We start from the raw sequence: 15,953 nt of genomic DNA, 5'->3' as shown, positions 1-15,953 counted from the left end.
ATATATATTTTGGTTCCCAATATTTAGAAAATAGAATTTCCTTTTTCAATCTCTCAGGCTTTCATAATTTCTCTCATTTCTTCTTTATTTTTAAATTTCTATTTCTCTCTCTAATTCTACTGTTAGCATTAAGGAGTTTGCTAAAGACATAGATGGTAGGGTTGGGAAGGTGAAGGCTATGAGGAAGATAAGTTAAGAGGAGAGGATCTACAGTTTGGTGTCTCCAGTTTATAGTTTCTAAGGAGTTTCTAATAAGACTAACAGGAAGAGTGACTGAGTAAACTGAGTCCTTTCCAGAACAAGGCATGTTTGCACTTTAGTTCCCTCCATCTCCCTCTCATTGCCTCACTGTGTTTACCTAACCATATCCTGCTATGTGTTAATTCTCATCTCTGTGTTTTTTGTCGTCTCATTATAAGGATTCATCAAACGCAAGGAAAAAGGCTTTGGAAACCCGGCACCGTTGTTCCAGCTCCTCTTCCCTCCCTGTCACTCATGACCCTCCTGTGTTTCTCCTTGGTCCCCAGCTCTACCCACCCCAACCACAGCTCCTGTCCCCAGAAGTCTTGATGCCCAGCATAGCAGGGGAGCCCCATAGACCCCCAGGTAACTCTCCCCAAGTCTAATATTATGTGCCAGAATGTGGTACCTTTCCAGGGACCTAAGGTTCAAACTAGTCAAACTATAGGTAGGGGTGTTTGTGTGTGTGTGTGTGTGTGTGTGTGTGTGTGTGTGTGTGTGTGTCTCAAGGTGGGGTTGTAAAAGGATATAAATTATTGTTTTAAGATCAAGCATTAAGCTAGTGAATTGTGATTGAGTCATTTCTTGGGCAACATGGTTCTTAGACTGAGGGTCTAAACCAGAGTTCCCATAATCTAACGACCCATGAAAATGAACTGCTTCAGTCCTGATAGAATAAGCTTTTAAGTGACCCAGGGTAGTTAATACCCAGTCTTTAGGATCCCCCCAAAACAAAGTATCATCTCTATTAGTTTTCTCTCCTTGTATCCCCTAAGTTTTAGTTGAAGGATGGTCTAGGTCAGCGGTTCTCAACCTGTGGGTCGTGACCCCTTTGGCGGTCGAACGACCCTTTCACAGGGGTCGCCTAAGACCATCCTGCATATCAGATATTTACATTATGATTCATAACAGTAGCAACATTACAGTTATGAGGTAGCAACGAAAATAATTTTATGGTTGGGTCACAACATGAGGAACTGTATTTAAAGGGTCAGAAGGTTGAGAACCACTGGTCTAGGAGGACGTGGAGTGAATGGGAGTCTTGGGAAGACCCTGTACATGGAATATCCATGCCACATATACAGATCCAAACAATCCTGGGGAAGGTGGGCAGCATCCATCTGGCTTTCTACTAGTACATAGTGAGATTTGCTTCCTTTCCTCTTCATGGGCTGAATCTACAGTTTAAGGCACTGATTCTCATGGGAAAGGGGAAGTGATACTAGCATCTAATTGGTAGAGGCCTGGGTTGTTGCTAAACATCCTGCAATGCACAGGGCAGTTTCCCTGCACTCCTTTATCCCCCAAACAAAGAATTATCAGCCCCAAATATCAGTAGTTCTAAGGTTAAGAAACGTTGGCTTATGGATATAAATGCCTTAGGGCAGGGGATGGTTGTGGTTCTAGAACAGAAGATAGAGTAATATTGTTGATATTTGTGTCTACATTTTTGTTGTCGTTGTTAATCCTCACCCGAGGATATTTTTCCATTCATTTTTTAGAGAGAGAGAGAGAAAAAAAAACTTCCCATGTGAGAGAGACACATCAATTGGTTTCCTCCCACACGGCCCGACCAGGGCTGGGGATTGAGCCTGCAACCAAGATACATGCCCTTGTCTGGAATTGAACCTGGGACTCTTCAGTCTGCAGTCCGGTGTTCTATCCACTGAGCCAAACCAGCTAGGGCTGGGTCCACATTTTAGCGAGCTTTGGATAAGCAGGCCTTCCGGATAGATGGACTTTCTATTATTCTGTGGAGCAGCCAGCTAGCCAGCTTCCTTTCACAATTGTTAAAGGCGTCTGATCATACAGTCAGCATTTGTTGCTGCCTGTTCTGCACCAAATGGTATAGTGAATTCAGAGGAGAACGAAGGCCGCTCTCTACTCTTAAAAAGCTCAGTGTTTAAATCAAAATATGCATACATACATCATATGACATATAGTACAGATGTTGATGGGATATAAAATTGAAGAATGAGAAGTATTTTTTAGAAGTGATTTTTGAAGTTAGTTATTTTGTTTCTTTTACATAAAGGAGAATTAATATATAGAAAAGACATTTCACATTGCATATTTGGGAGGTAAGAATAAAAGCAGAGATCTCAGAATGTGCAAGAATGTAGCAGAGACAGCTTAACTGGAGTGAAGGTACCATGTTAAGAAAACGAGTGATGTTTTGGAGTGGTGGCTCTAGGAGTAGAGCTGTCACAATGAGAGTATACATTTGCAATATTAGGGAGACATTCTAGTGTGTGTGTGTGTGTGTGTGTGTGTGTGTGTGTGTGTGTGTGTGTAGTGGAATGAGGTATGGCAGCATCCAGGAGACTACTTTATTTGCCAAGGTTGAAGGTAAGAGACTTGATTTTGATGTAATTAAAAATGAAATGAAAAGCAAAGGTAGGCTCCTCCTTCCCCTTGTGTGTATGCTCTTAGAGGGGTGGAGAGTTGGGAGGAACAGCCAAGAAGGTCGTCTGGGAAGGAGAATGGTTTACTGAAGATGCTCAGTCTTTGGTTCTTTTCTCTTCCAGGAACTTCAAGGAGTGTCCAGCCGTTTCTGGCTATGTGTGACAGGGATGAAACTTCCCAACGGGTCAAGTACGCAGGAACGACTTTGAACTACCGGAGTCTCCCCCATCGTAACAGAACAGATGCCTCTTGGGGACTGTGGTCAGAGGCCAGCCAGCGTATTGGGGCTAGATTCCTGACTACTCCAGGGTACAAGCCTCAGCTAGCCCCCTCTGCCACACTACCAGAAAGACACCAGGGCCATCATGTTCCTCATGCTCAGTCATGGGGAGATCTTTTCCATTCACCTTCCCCCGCTCCCATTGTTCACCCTGTGTCCCCACCATTAAGCAGTCTTCATGTTCCCATGAGGTCAGCTTGGAATTTGGGTCCTGTTCCAGGGTCTCGATCCCCTGGTCCTCGGAGAGTAGATATGCCCCCAGATGATGACTGGAGGCAAAGCAGTTATACCCCGCAACCTGGGCCCAGGAGGACAGGGGGACAGGAGTTTCTGTATGCTCTAGCAGATGCCCCTAGAAGAGAGCAGACCAGGGCTAGAGCCCTGCAGCACAGCAGGTGGTAAGGGTCACCCCTTTCTTCTCCAAGAGCCACGGCTTTCTTTTTAAACAGTACTGTGCAGAGTTCATATCCTACATCCCTGCCAGGGTTGTGCTAATCTCATCTCATCATAGAGCTGGCAGTTTCTCCTAAGGGTGCCAGGAATCTCTAATGTGATGTGGCTTTTTGAGAAGGAATATTTGAAATTCTAATTTCCATTCACCTAGCAAAAGGAAGCAGCTGCTATTTAGGGCTTTATTTGAGCCACTTTAAAAATGAATCCATATTACTCTGGACACTAGCCATTCCTTAGGTCATTGTTTTAGTCCTGGATACTTTATGCCCATACCTGTTCCTGAGCCCTCATCCTCTGTTCCTCTACTATATTACCAGATCCTACCCTTCATTTTATCTACCTGTCCATATTACCTGTCTTTCCCATCCCCCGTTCTTGAAGGGACAAGAAGCCCTATGGTCATTGTCCTGACCACAGGGCAGCCCATCTACCCAAGTGTTATAGACTGTCAGCCTTTCCTGTGCTCCCAAACCTTAGGCCTAGAATGCGGAACTGCCAACATTTGCCCTCTGAACAGATGGAGTCGGGCACACTAACACACCCTCTTGTCTCAGCAGCAGAGCCATTACTGCCACTTGCTCAGTCCCCATTGTAAACCCTCAGAGTCAGCTGACCTATTTTAGGGCCAAACATACTGTTTTTGTAAAGTATTTTTCATTAATAAATCTATAATATAGTTCTATTTAATTCCTTGTCATTTAATTGTCTTTTAAAGCCCTTTTTATGCTCTTGTTCTTTTATATTGGTGTGGGCTGGCATATATATATATAGATAACATATATATATGTTAATTAGATGCTTTGTGCACAAAATTCATGCACTGAGCACGGGGGGAGAGGGGGCGGGGGGGAGGGATCCCTCAGCCTAGCCTGCACCCTCTCGCAGTCCGGGAGCCCTTAGGAGATGTCTGACTGATGGCTTAGGGGGGAGTGGGCCTAAGCTGACAGACATCCTTAGCGCTGCCACCACTGCCGCTGCACTTGCCAGCTGTGAGCCCAGGTTCTGGCTGAGTGGTGCTCCCCCTGTGGGATTGGGCCGAAGTCCCCTCTCTGACATCCTCTGAGGGGTCCTGGATTGCGAGAGGGCACAGGCCAGGCCGAGGGACCCCACCGGTGCATGATCAGGGCAGGGGAGAGACACGGAAGGTTGGCCAGCTGGGGAGGGACTGCAGGAGGGCTCCAGGGTGTGTCCGGCCCATCTCGCTCAGTCCCGATTGGCTAGACCCCAGCAGCAAGCTAACCTACCAATCAGAGCATCTTACCCCTGGTGGTCAGTGCACGTCATAGTGAGCAGTTGAGCGGCCTTAGCATATCATTAGTATATTACACTTTAATTGGTTGACCGGACGACCGGACACTTAGCGTATTCAGCTTTGGTTATATAGGATATATATGGCTTTTATATCAGTGAAAGTGAGGAGCCAAAGAGTTTAAGGGTTGAAGGATAGTTGAAGGATATATATTCAAGGTAGAAGTCAATGTGCCCTAAAATGGAGTGACTTTCCTTGTTATTGCTGCTGCCAGTATATTTCCTACCCCTTTCCAAGAGGCACTAAATACATTACCTGCTTTCTCCATACCTCCTTAGGGAGATTTTCTAGAGATTTGAATTCCTCTTATAAATTCACTCTTGATCTATGTATTCTTGGTGCCCTCCCTCTACAAGTTTGTGATGTGCCTCCTCTCCCTCCCTTGTTCTCTTTCCATGGCTGCTCCTCCCTTCCCTTCCCCAGTGGAATTATTGCACTTCCATGCCTGAAATCATTTTTACCCCGTCCCACTCCCAAATTCTCCTCCCTCTAAAAGATATTTCGTGGGTTCCCTTTGCAAAGAATACCTATTGGGTATTCCTCTTCTCTTTTACCCCAGGGCTCAGGATCATTGAGTCTGACAAAAAGAAGAGGTAGAATGTGCTCTTTAAGACCTTTGGACTGCTGCTTACCTAATTATCACCCATTATGAACAGATTCTGAGCACATGCAGTGCTGAGCAGGAGGATGGGCAGGAATTTCTCACCCCTCCCACTTGCATCCTGTGCCATCAAGATACATACATCTTAGTGGATGTGCTGGTCTCTATCCATGATCCAGTACATCTACTGGTGATAATTATTGAGTAGTCAATCAGTTCTTTTTTTTGTTTTTTTAAAAAATATATTTTATTGATTTTTTACAGAGAGGAAGGGAGAGGGATAGAGAGTTAGAAACATGAATTAGAGAGAAACATCGATCAGCTGCTTCCTGCACACTCCCTACTGGGGATGTGCCCGAAACCAAGGTACATGCCCTTGAATGGAATTGAACCCGGGACCCTTCAGTCCGCAGGCCGACTGATGCTCTATCCACTGAGCCAAACCAGTCAGGGCAATCAGTTCTTTTTTAAACATATTTTTTATTTATTTCAGAGAGGAAGGGAGAAGGAGAGATAGAAACATCAATGAGAGAGAATCATTCATCTGCTGCCTCCGGCATGCGCCCCGCCTCCCCCCCCCCCCCCCCCCCCAAGCCCACAACCCTGGCATGTGCCCGCACCGGGAATCGAACCGTGACCTCCTGGTTCATAGGTCCAGGCTCAACCACTGGGCCAGCCAGGCCTCAATCAGTTCTTGTCCCACTGTCCTCTTCCCCATGAATATCCGTCCCTATTTAGGTTTCATAGGTCACCTGTGCGCGGATTCTGTACGTGCACGGAAACACCACATGAGGTATTTCTTACGAGGAACTAATTTCCAATTCTCTACTTGTTCCTCGGCCTTCCAAATCGAACTTCTGAATGAACCAAGAGGCAGGCGTGCTCTTTTCAGGTGAATCTGTAGACTCTTGGAGTATCGTTTGAAGTCACCCCTTCCTTTCCCTTACCTATTTGGTCCTTAACCTCGGAGCCTAACCTTCCCTACCTGCATTCATTCTTACTCTGTGCCATCCGTCTTAACAATCCCAGGCTCTACACACACGGGCCAGATTCCCTCTCAAACGCCACTGTGAACGATCGCTTTGTGGAACCTGCAATGCCTCCTCTATTTCTCTCGTCCCTTACCAACCAAAGTGCCCAGATCCGGTAGCCAAACTGTTATACACTTGTTTTCCTATTAGTAGGAGAGTCTGAGATTTCATCACGTCTTCCCTCTTACTGGCAGCTCCATGAGAGCCCGTCCTGCTTTCTGGCTCTCCTTTCACCGCAGCAGCTAGCCACGGGCAACCCTCGCTCCTCACGCTTCGGTTTTCGCCTGCCCAGAATTTTAACTTGATCCCTTGGCCGCGTCCTGCTGCTCCAGCCGCAGTAATTTTGACCAGGTCCCTAGAGCCTGCCCCGCCCCCGCCCCCGCCCCCGCCCGCGCGGTGCATGCCGGTCCGAGCCCCTCTGTAGGGAAAGAGGGTCCGCCATGTTCCCCGGCGGCGCCGCCGCTTGGCTCGGGTAGCCGCCGCCCCCGCCCCCAACCCCGCCCGGCCCAACGCCGAGCCGAGCCCCGGGCCCAGCATGGCCGCCCCGGAGCCGGCCCGGGCCGCACCGCCCCCGCCCCCGCCCCCGCCGCCCCCTCCCGGGGCTGACCGCGTCGTCAAAGGTGAGAGGTGGACGGAGCCCTGGGGGCCCGGCCCGAGGCGCTGAGTGAGGGCGGGCGGAGACCGTCCCTCCCGAGCGGCCCGGAAGGGCGGGCGAGTGACTGGCTGCCTCCCTCGGGGAGTGGCCCCTGGGCGGGCCCCTGCTGGGCTGGGCTGAGCCGGTGGCGGCGGCTCCGTGGTCTCTCCGGCCGGGGCCGGGGCGGGGGTTTCGCGCTCGGCCTCGGAGCCGAAGGGCTGGGGCCGCTGGGCGCCGCGACGAGCCCCTTCCTTTTCCCGCTGGGCCCGTCCGAGCGGCCCGGGGCCGCGATGCGCTTCCTGCTCGGCGACAGCTGCACGCCCGGCTGCCGGGACGGACCGAGGGGCGCCGGCCGCCCGCCACGCGGGGCGGGGGCTGAGCCGTCAGACATCTCGGCTCTGGCCGCGCCCGCGCCCCGGTGACAGCCGCCCGCCGCCCCGGTGACAGCCTCCCGCCCCGCGCGCCGTCAGTTAGAGCCGGCTCCCCGGGTTCGCTCCGGGACTCCGCGGCCACCCCGCGCGGGGGAACCATGTGGGGTTAGACCAGGGTGAAGGGACGAGGCAGGATTTGGGGACCCGGCTTTAGGTGCAGAACAGATGGAGAAAAGACAAAAAAAAAGCCTCGTGGATAGAAGCGTTTACAAAATTTAGAAAACCATCAACACTGGTCAAAGGCCTAAGGGTTACCCCTGCCCTTCGAGCGCACACCCATACACTCCCCGTGGAAGGAAAAGTTAAATATTTCTCAGCTGGGGCCGAATTTATGGATGTTTACCCACAACAGGTCAGCAGATGCATTTAAAATAGAAAAAAAAATACAGGGCTAGTTGAGAGTTACTTCGATTTCCATGCTTTCTGGGCGAGCCCATCAACTGCAAACACTTCCGTGGAGGTGAAAAACGATTTGGAATGATTTTTTTCTTTACCATGTAGCTTGGTCAATAAATTGAAATCATTATAGGATAAAGTTTTTTTTTATTGTATTACGTTTATTCTTGGAAGATAGATACTTCTTTTGTTTATTTATTTAGTTTAGTTTCTCAAATATACTGGCACAATGGTTAAACACTGTTAAGCCTAGTGACCAGGTATGTTTCCATTAAAATATTTAAAAACAAGAGAAAGTTTTTCCTTTGTGTTATTTTAAGTTTTCAATTTGAGCCTCCTTTAATAATAACACTAATTTGTATCCAGGCTTCTGCAGATAATTTTTAAAAGTTAGTTGTATATCCGACTGGGCCAGGCATTGGAATGAGTTGAATAAAGAGTTTATGGGATCCTGGTCCTGTGAAATCTTCTTAAAAAGAAAGAGAGAAAGATTGGTAGGTCAGGCATTCATCCTATTATGAAATACTGGAGTTTTTGTCTGGGTGGGCACAGGAGACATGGGCTACCTCTTCATTTTCTGATTATTTATCTGTGTTATATGTTCATTTCCTGGGCACTTCCACCCTATTATTGGATGGGGCAACCAATCACATTCCTGAACAATGAGTTTATGCTATTCTTACGCTGTGTATCTTCTTGTTTCTTGTATATATATATATCTGTGTGTGTGTGTGTATATTAGAGGCCTGGTGCACAAAAATTTGTGCACTGGGGGGGTGGGGGGGTCCCTTCAGCCCGGCCTGTGTCCTCTCACAGTCTGGGACCCCTCGGGGGATGACCACCTGCTGGCTTAGGCCCACTCCCTGGGGGATTGGGCCTAAGCTGGCAGTCAGACATCCCTCTGGCAGCCTGGGAGCCCTCGGGGGATGCCCACTGGCCAGCAGGGAGCAGGCCTAAGCTTCAGTCGGACATCCTTAGCACTGCTGAGGAGGCGGGAGAGGCTCCCACCACCACCACTGTACTGGCAGCCGTCAGCCTGGCTTGTGGCTGAGCAGAGCTCCCCCTGTGGGAGCGCACTGACCACCAGGGGGCAGCTCCTGCATTGAGTGTCTGGCCCCTGGTGGTCAGTGTGTGTCATAGTGACCAGTCATTCCCAGTCATTCTGCTGTTAGGGTCAATTTGCATATTACCCTTTTATTATATAGGATAGAGGCCTGGTGCACGGGTGGGGGCCAGCTAGTTTGCCCTGAAGGGTGTCCCGGGTCAGGGTGGGGGTCCCCACTGGGGTGCCTGGCCAGTCTGGGTGAGGGGCTGAGTTCCGTTTTCAGGCTGGCCAAGCCCCTCCAGCAACGGAAGCTCCCAGCCTCTCCTTTTTTTCTTTTTCTTTTTTTTTTGTTCTGGGATTTATTTACCTTCTATAATTGAAACTTTGTAGCTTTGAGAGGAGCTCAGAGCAGGCCAGGGTGGGCGGGAGGGAAGCCTCCTGCTCGCTCCAGCTCCGTGGCCAAGGCTAAAAGCAGGTATCTGGGGTTTATTTACCTTCTATGATTGAAACTTTGTTGCTTTGACTGGCGCTCAGAGCCAGGCCACAGCAAGTGGGAAGCTTGGCCTCCTGCATCATTGGGGTAACCAAGCCTCCTGCTTGCTCCAGCTCTGTGGCTGCTGGCCGCCATCTTGATTGGCTTAATTTGCATATAGTTGCTCTGATTGGTTGGTGGGCGTGGCTTAAGATGAGCAAAGGTGTTGTCAATTTGCATGTTTGTCTTTTATTAGTGTAGATATATATGGTAATGTTTTCCCTGTACTATTTAAATACAGTAAAAATAAGATTTCAAACAAGGTGTATTCTAGGGGTAAGATGTGATTCCAAAACAGTCATGTTTGAATGTAGAATAAAAATAATTTGATTTAGTAAATAGAAAATCATAGTTAAATAGAGTTTATAGGTATAAGATCTCATGTACTCAATAGTATATTTTTCATCAAGACAACTTTCATTTCTTTATTGTGTTTGTAGTTGGAATGCCTGATATGGATCACATGTTTATAGAGATAGTTTGCAACAGACTAGTTTGCACATGGAGTCTCATCCCTGGCTTACTCAGAAATTACTGGGAAATTCACCTTTCATACAGAAACCCACTTTTAGATTTCAGCTTCTTTCTTGCATTCCTCATTCAATAATTGCATACCATAATGTTACATTTGATGACAGAGAAGATATCCACAGTGTTCATTCAATCAATTTTAAAACTTGTTAAAATCCAGATTTTTTACAAAGTACAATATGTGCTAGTTTTGCAGTTGTACCATTTCATATTAGTAATATTATGGAGACCATCATTGGTATCAAATACAAGTAGTCGTTTATACCCTGGAACTTTTCCTTTTCTCAATTTTATACTCTTAACACTTCTAGTCAAGAGGCCTGTATTTTATAGTCACATGGATTTTAAAGGGAGGAGATAGGTCTTTCAGCGTTGAATATTCAGGTGTCTGAAATTCACTTCATGTGAAGTTTGAGATATTGGAATACTATAGATGATTCATGTATAAATGTAATTAGCTCTTCACTGAAATTATTAGTGGTAATTCCATATCACTAATAAAGAGTAATTAGGTTTTCTGGTTAGTTAAAGCAAATTTAGTTCTGAGCCCACTCCAGCTGATGTCTCTGGTATAATTCTTCTCTTTTAAAGTTTATGTAGCCCAAGTGCTTTAGGTGAGAATAGTATGCCTTCTTTAACTATTTTCTGTTAAGCATTTTTCTATTCTTTTAGATAAGAAGTTGGAAATAAGAAAATAGAAACAAACTAGGAAAAATAGCTAACTGCATCTCCATAAGTGCCTTACTGCCACATCAACAAAGTTGGTATGGGTAATTAATTAAAGCATAAAACTTTGACTTTTATGTATATTGCTCTCCCTCCTCCCCCGCAAATTTGCTTGACCTAAATTGTACAGACACTTCCTTTTCTTTCCAGATACTTTAAAAATGTACCCAGATTTGTAAGACTAGATTGTCCCTTGAGATGATTGAATCTTTTAGTCTTAATTTTTTTAAAAAGTGTACTTTATCACTTACAGTGCATTGTCTATATTAGTGATGGCAAACCTTTTGAGCTCGGCGTGTCAGCATTTTGAAAAACCCTAACTTAACTCTGGTGCCGTGTCACATATAGAAATTTTTTGATATTTGCAACCATAATAAAACAAAGACTTATATTTTTGATATTTATTTTATATATTTAAATGCCATTTAACAAAGGAAAATCAACCAAAAAAATGAGTTCACGTGTCACCTCTGACACGCGTGTCATAGGTTCACCATCACTGGTCTGTATTGTGTGTATGTTCATTTTAGCACACAAAATGTGACTTTCTTTTGGATTCAATATAAATATTTTTAACCTCATTTCTTAAATTATCAGATTTCCTGATTAAACCAAAACACTGAAGAGTATGTGTTTTAAATTTTTTAAAGCTGATATATTTCTAATGGGCAACCTTTGATTTACTTAGGTTCTGTTGCTAGCCTGCCCTGCTTAGGTCATTTGGCTAAAGTGTTTTCCAGTACCTTAGCTTTATTAGGATTGCTTATTTTTAATTACAGATTTTTATTTTTATTTTTTTAATATTTGTATTTATTTCAGAGAGGAAGGGAGAGGGAGAGGGAGATAGAAATAGAAACATCAATAATGAGAGAGAATCATTGACCGGCTGCCTGCTGCACCTCCCACACAGGGGATCAAGCCCACAACCCTGGCATGTGCCCTGACCAGGAATTGAACCGTGACCCCCTGGTTCATAGATGATGCTCAACCACTAAGCACCACTGGCCCGGCTCATTACAGATTTTTAGATGAAACACATAGGTCTTGGGGTCACATAGCTACTTCAGTGTTTCTTGCTAATTCTATTTCATTATATTTTAAACCAACTTGAATTTTAATTTTTGTTTACTAGAGGTATTTTGTGGACTTGCTTATGTAAAAAGATAACTCTTAAAATTGATTTTTAATTTTTTTTCTACCCCCATTAAATTCTTAAGCCTACTAAAATAATTCTTCAGTACTATGTGTCCTAGAGAAAGCAAAAGAACAGAGAATAGGGTGCGTGTGTGTGTGTGTGTATGAGAGAGAGAACACACTGTGGTAACAAGACATCTTAGAAGGAACATGCCAAGGAGGAAATACAGCTGCTTACTAGTGAGGCAAAGGTTTCAGGTTCCAGAGCCATTGAATGAATTGGTAGAAGTTGTAAACACCAGGCTGGTATTGCTCAGTGGTTCCACGTCGACCTATGAACCAGGAGGCTGCAGTTCGGTTGATTCCTGGTTAGTGCACATGCCCCAGTTGCAGGCTCGAGCCCGAATAGGGGGTATGCAGGAGGCAGTTGATCAATGATTCTCTTTCATCATTGATGTTTCTATCTCCCGCTCCCTCTCTCTGAAATAAAAACATTTTCAAAAAAGTTGTAAGGAAGTTTAGTGAAAAGAACCTTGATTTATTAAATGAGTTATGTTTTACTGCCAATCATATGACATTATTTCATCATAAAAATGCTTATACACAGAGATAAGATAAGCTGAAGCTAATTGGATATCCTTGTTTGGTATGTAAAATTTATTTTGATACCTCAAATAATCAAATGGGAGATATTTGTTAAATGCCTGCTATATGCTAAAACTGTAGAAAAACAAGTGTAAAAAGATAAAATACAGTATTGGTTCTTGAAGAAATAAGTACTCATGAAAGGTTATATGTCATATGGACAGGTGTGTTTGATAAATGTGAGCTAAGGGGCAGAACCAGCAATTATTTGAGTTCAAAGGAGGCTGTGATGACTCTGGACTGGAGTGGTCTAGCAAGAGTTTGTGTAGGAGTAAAAAGGCCTTGAAGGATGGGTAGGTTTCAGATAAGTAGAGGATTGGAACCAGTTATTTGTACAACATTTATTAAGTACGTGCTTTGCACCAGGTATTATATTAGACATTGGGGAATTAAATATATTAAGTTAGATAGATTCTCTTGGAGTGCTGGCAGTCTAGAGGAGGAGACATTATTGTAATAAATAATACAGTGAACTAGGCACAAAGTGCTGTTGGAGCTGTAAAAAAGGGATTGACTATCTTACCTGGAGAGAAAGCATCACCAAGTCTTATGTTTTGAGGTGGGCCTTAATGGACAAGTAGAATTTCTCTAGGTAGAAGTTAGGTCTGGGTAGAGAAAATATTTTCTGGTAGCACAAACAGCAGCAGGAAGGCATGGAGTTGTGTTTTTTCTTAAGCGTGAAATATGTGACAGTCTGTAAAGTGCTTGCCCAGTAATGGCAGGAGATGAAGTTGGAGGGATCTTTTGTACACCAGCTGAAAAGCTAGGACTTGAGCTAATAAACAGTATAACCTCTGAATGATTAAGAACACAGGTTCTTCTGCCGAAACCGGTTTGGCTCAGTGGGTAGAGCGTCGGCCTGTGGACTGAAGGGTCCTGGGTTCGATTCCGGTCGAGGGCATGTGCCTGGGTTGCGGGCGTATCCCCGGTGGGAGATGTGCAGGAGGCAGCTGATCGGTGTTTCTCTCTCATCGATGTTTCTAACTCTCTATCTCTCTCCCTTCCTCTCTGTAAAAAATCAATAAAAAAATATATTTAAAAAAAAAAAAAAGAACACAGGTTCTAGAGTTAGGCTGACTGGGTTTGAATCCTAGCTCTACCTTAATAACCTTTTTACTGTGGACAATATTCTTAATATCATTAAGCCTCAATTTTCTCATCTGTGAAGTAGAGGTAATGAAGTAATATTATGGGGGTTTTGAAGGATTAATGAAGATAGTCGAGGTAGAGTATGTACCACAGTGTCTGGCCTGGCACATGATAAGTATTCAGCAATGGTAGCCATCACCATTATTATTGTTGAAGGTTTCAAAGTAGAGGAATGATCCAATATCTTAGTTTTGAAAGCTAATATGGTATTGTGTAGAACAAAATGTTAGAAGAGGAGAGGCTTAAATCAGGGTGTCAGAAGATTAATGGTGTAGTTCAAATACAGAATGACCAAGGCATGAATTAATGGAAAGAGAGAAACCAGATATGACACAACTTATGAGTAATATTAAACGGTAGATATATATTGAATCAGTTATTGGATATGGGAATGAAAGAGGTGGAAGAGCAAAACTTTTTAAAGGAAACAATAATCCAGCTAATTTTGCTTTAGGAATTGATTACATTGATTAAATTTAGAGGCAGAGATTAGAATGACATGTGAAGACAAATTGAGAAGGCCCCTGAAAATAAGTTCCAGGCCCTGGCCAGGTAGCTTGGTTATAGTGTTGTCTCAATACGCCAAGGTTGTGGGTTCCATCCCTATTCAGGACACATACAAAAATCAGTCAATGAATGCATAAACAAGTGGAACAACAGATCGATGTTTCTCTCTCTTCCTCTCTCTCTCAAAATCAGACAAAAATTTTTTTAAAAAAGAAAATAAGTTTCAGGCTTTTTTCCCCTTTAAGAAACTACCCAAAGTTTTTGAGTTGGTTAATTGAGCTGTGCTTTACACAATCAAGGGGGAGAAAAAGTAGAGCTTAGATTTTTCTAGTACACAAAGTGGTAAGACCTTGAATTAGCTAACATTGATTGCAGTAATGGAGATGTAAGAAAATGAGCATATGAAGAACCAACAGGACTTGGAGCTTAAAAAAACGACACCAAAATTTTAAGTCTGAGTGACAGAGAATGGTAATATAACAAAAATAAGCTGGGAAAGGGAATCAGTTTTGATGGGAAGGTATTGTATTCACAAAACCACCACAAATTAAAAGGAACCCGAAGGATACTTTGAAATTTTGAATACAGTACTATAGGATTTATTGAACCTTTTCCTTTAAGAGCATGTGGCCAATGCATGCTTCTACCTCTGGCGACCGTTTTTCATGATTAAGAAGACTTCTGATGAATCTTTTAGTTACAAAAGCATTGTCATTGCGTTAGTATAAGACAGATGGTACTGGATTAGCATTTGAAGATCTCAGTTGCAATCATGGCCCTACCATGGTTGTTAAGGTAGAGCTAGGATTCAAACCCAGTTAGTTGAAATACTTTGAGTCAAAACTGTTATCTCATTTGTGAGATGGAGATAAAACCTGCCCTATAAACACACGGGATGTCTCTGAGAATCGTACAGGATTATGTATGTGAAAATACTTTATAAATAAAGCACTATGTTTTTATCGCTATAAATTAGTATCAAGATATACAAATATTTTAGGAGCTGTAGTATATCTTCAATTCAGTAAACACTAGTTACCTATGTTCCAATCTCTAGGTATGTAGAGATGAAAGACAGCCCTCTCCCTTCAAGGAGCTCATAAGCTCATGGGGGAAACATATTTACAGTGCAGTTGCTAAGTGCCATGATATAGGTGTGCATCAAATGTTATGCTATGGAACCACACAGGAGGTGGTGACCTTAACCTCGTCTGGAAACATTAGGAAAATTTTTCAATAATGGGAACACTGAAATGAGTTTAAGGACAAGGAGAAATTAGGCAAAAGATAGGAATAGTGTACCCCCAAACAGGCATGCAAGGTAAACATTTTTAAAAAAACGATGTAATTTAAAAAATGAAAATAAAGTGTCCATAGTGTAGGATGTATGTGGAACGTGAGATAGTGCAAAAGATGAGGGTTGGAAATGTAGGGAAGGGTCAGATCACAGAATCTTGTATGCCATGTTTGGATAAAGAATTTAGATATTATGTAATGAAACCTGTCTTGAAACAAGAGAATGCTAAATTTTTTAAAATGTTTTTATTGATTTTAGAGAGAGAGGAAGGGAGAGGGAGAGAAACATCTGTGTGAGAGAGTAATATCAATTGGCTACCTCCTGCTTGCCCCCAACTGGGGATTGAGCCTACAGCCCTGGGTATGTGCCCTGACTGAGAATTGAACTGGCAACCCTTTGGTGCTCAACCAGCTGAGCCACACCAGCCAGGGCAAGAATGTTGAATTTTGGAATAAGTATTCTGATTATTGTGGAGTATGGGAATAATTGAAAAGGTCATAGTAATTCCAGGAGGAGTGGGGGAAATTCCCTCCCCAGTTTTCCAGGACCAAAGGAAAATAGACAAAAAGTGAGAAGATGAAGATATCCGTTGTAGATTACTTTTTC

General features: G+C 44.0%; 2 protein-coding genes across 24 annotated transcripts in view; both read left to right on the top strand.

Moving 5' to 3' along the window:
* Nucleotides 1–4,060, top strand: part of USP54 (ubiquitin specific peptidase 54) — a 118,425-nt gene extending 114,365 nt beyond the window's left edge. For 14 of the 16 annotated variants that reach the window (XM_036337098.1, XM_036337101.1, XM_036337102.1 and 11 more), the window contains 2 exons: nucleotides 420–606; nucleotides 2,769–4,060. In XM_036337098.1, the coding sequence (XP_036192991.1) occupies nucleotides 420–606; nucleotides 2,769–3,328 (747 nt within the window). In that variant the 3' untranslated portion in view covers nucleotides 3,329–4,060. The remainder of the gene's footprint in view (nucleotides 1–419; nucleotides 607–2,768) is intronic. The other 2 variants (XM_036337107.1, XM_036337113.1) reach the window with 2 other exon arrangements.
* Nucleotides 4,061–6,896: 2,836 nt separating this feature from the next.
* Nucleotides 6,897–15,953, top strand: part of PPP3CB (protein phosphatase 3 catalytic subunit beta) — a 66,542-nt gene continuing 57,485 nt past the window's right edge. For 6 of the 8 annotated variants that reach the window (XM_036337095.1, XM_036337094.1, XM_036337091.1 and 3 more), the window contains exon 1: nucleotides 6,898–6,940. The gene's annotated coding sequence lies outside the window, so the exon portion shown is untranslated. Of the gene's footprint in view, nucleotides 6,941–15,953 lie in introns of all 8 variants that reach the window. The other 2 variants (XM_036337092.1, XM_036337088.1) reach the window with 1 other exon arrangement.

This window comes from Myotis myotis, unplaced genomic scaffold, assembly GCF_014108235.1.
Source record: "Myotis myotis isolate mMyoMyo1 unplaced genomic scaffold, mMyoMyo1.p scaffold_m19_p_15, whole genome shotgun sequence".
NCBI classification, from domain to species: Eukaryota; Metazoa; Chordata; class Mammalia; order Chiroptera; family Vespertilionidae; genus Myotis; species Myotis myotis.
The sequence above is the reverse complement of the archived record's forward strand: the minus strand, read 5'-3'. Positions and strand labels throughout refer to the sequence as shown.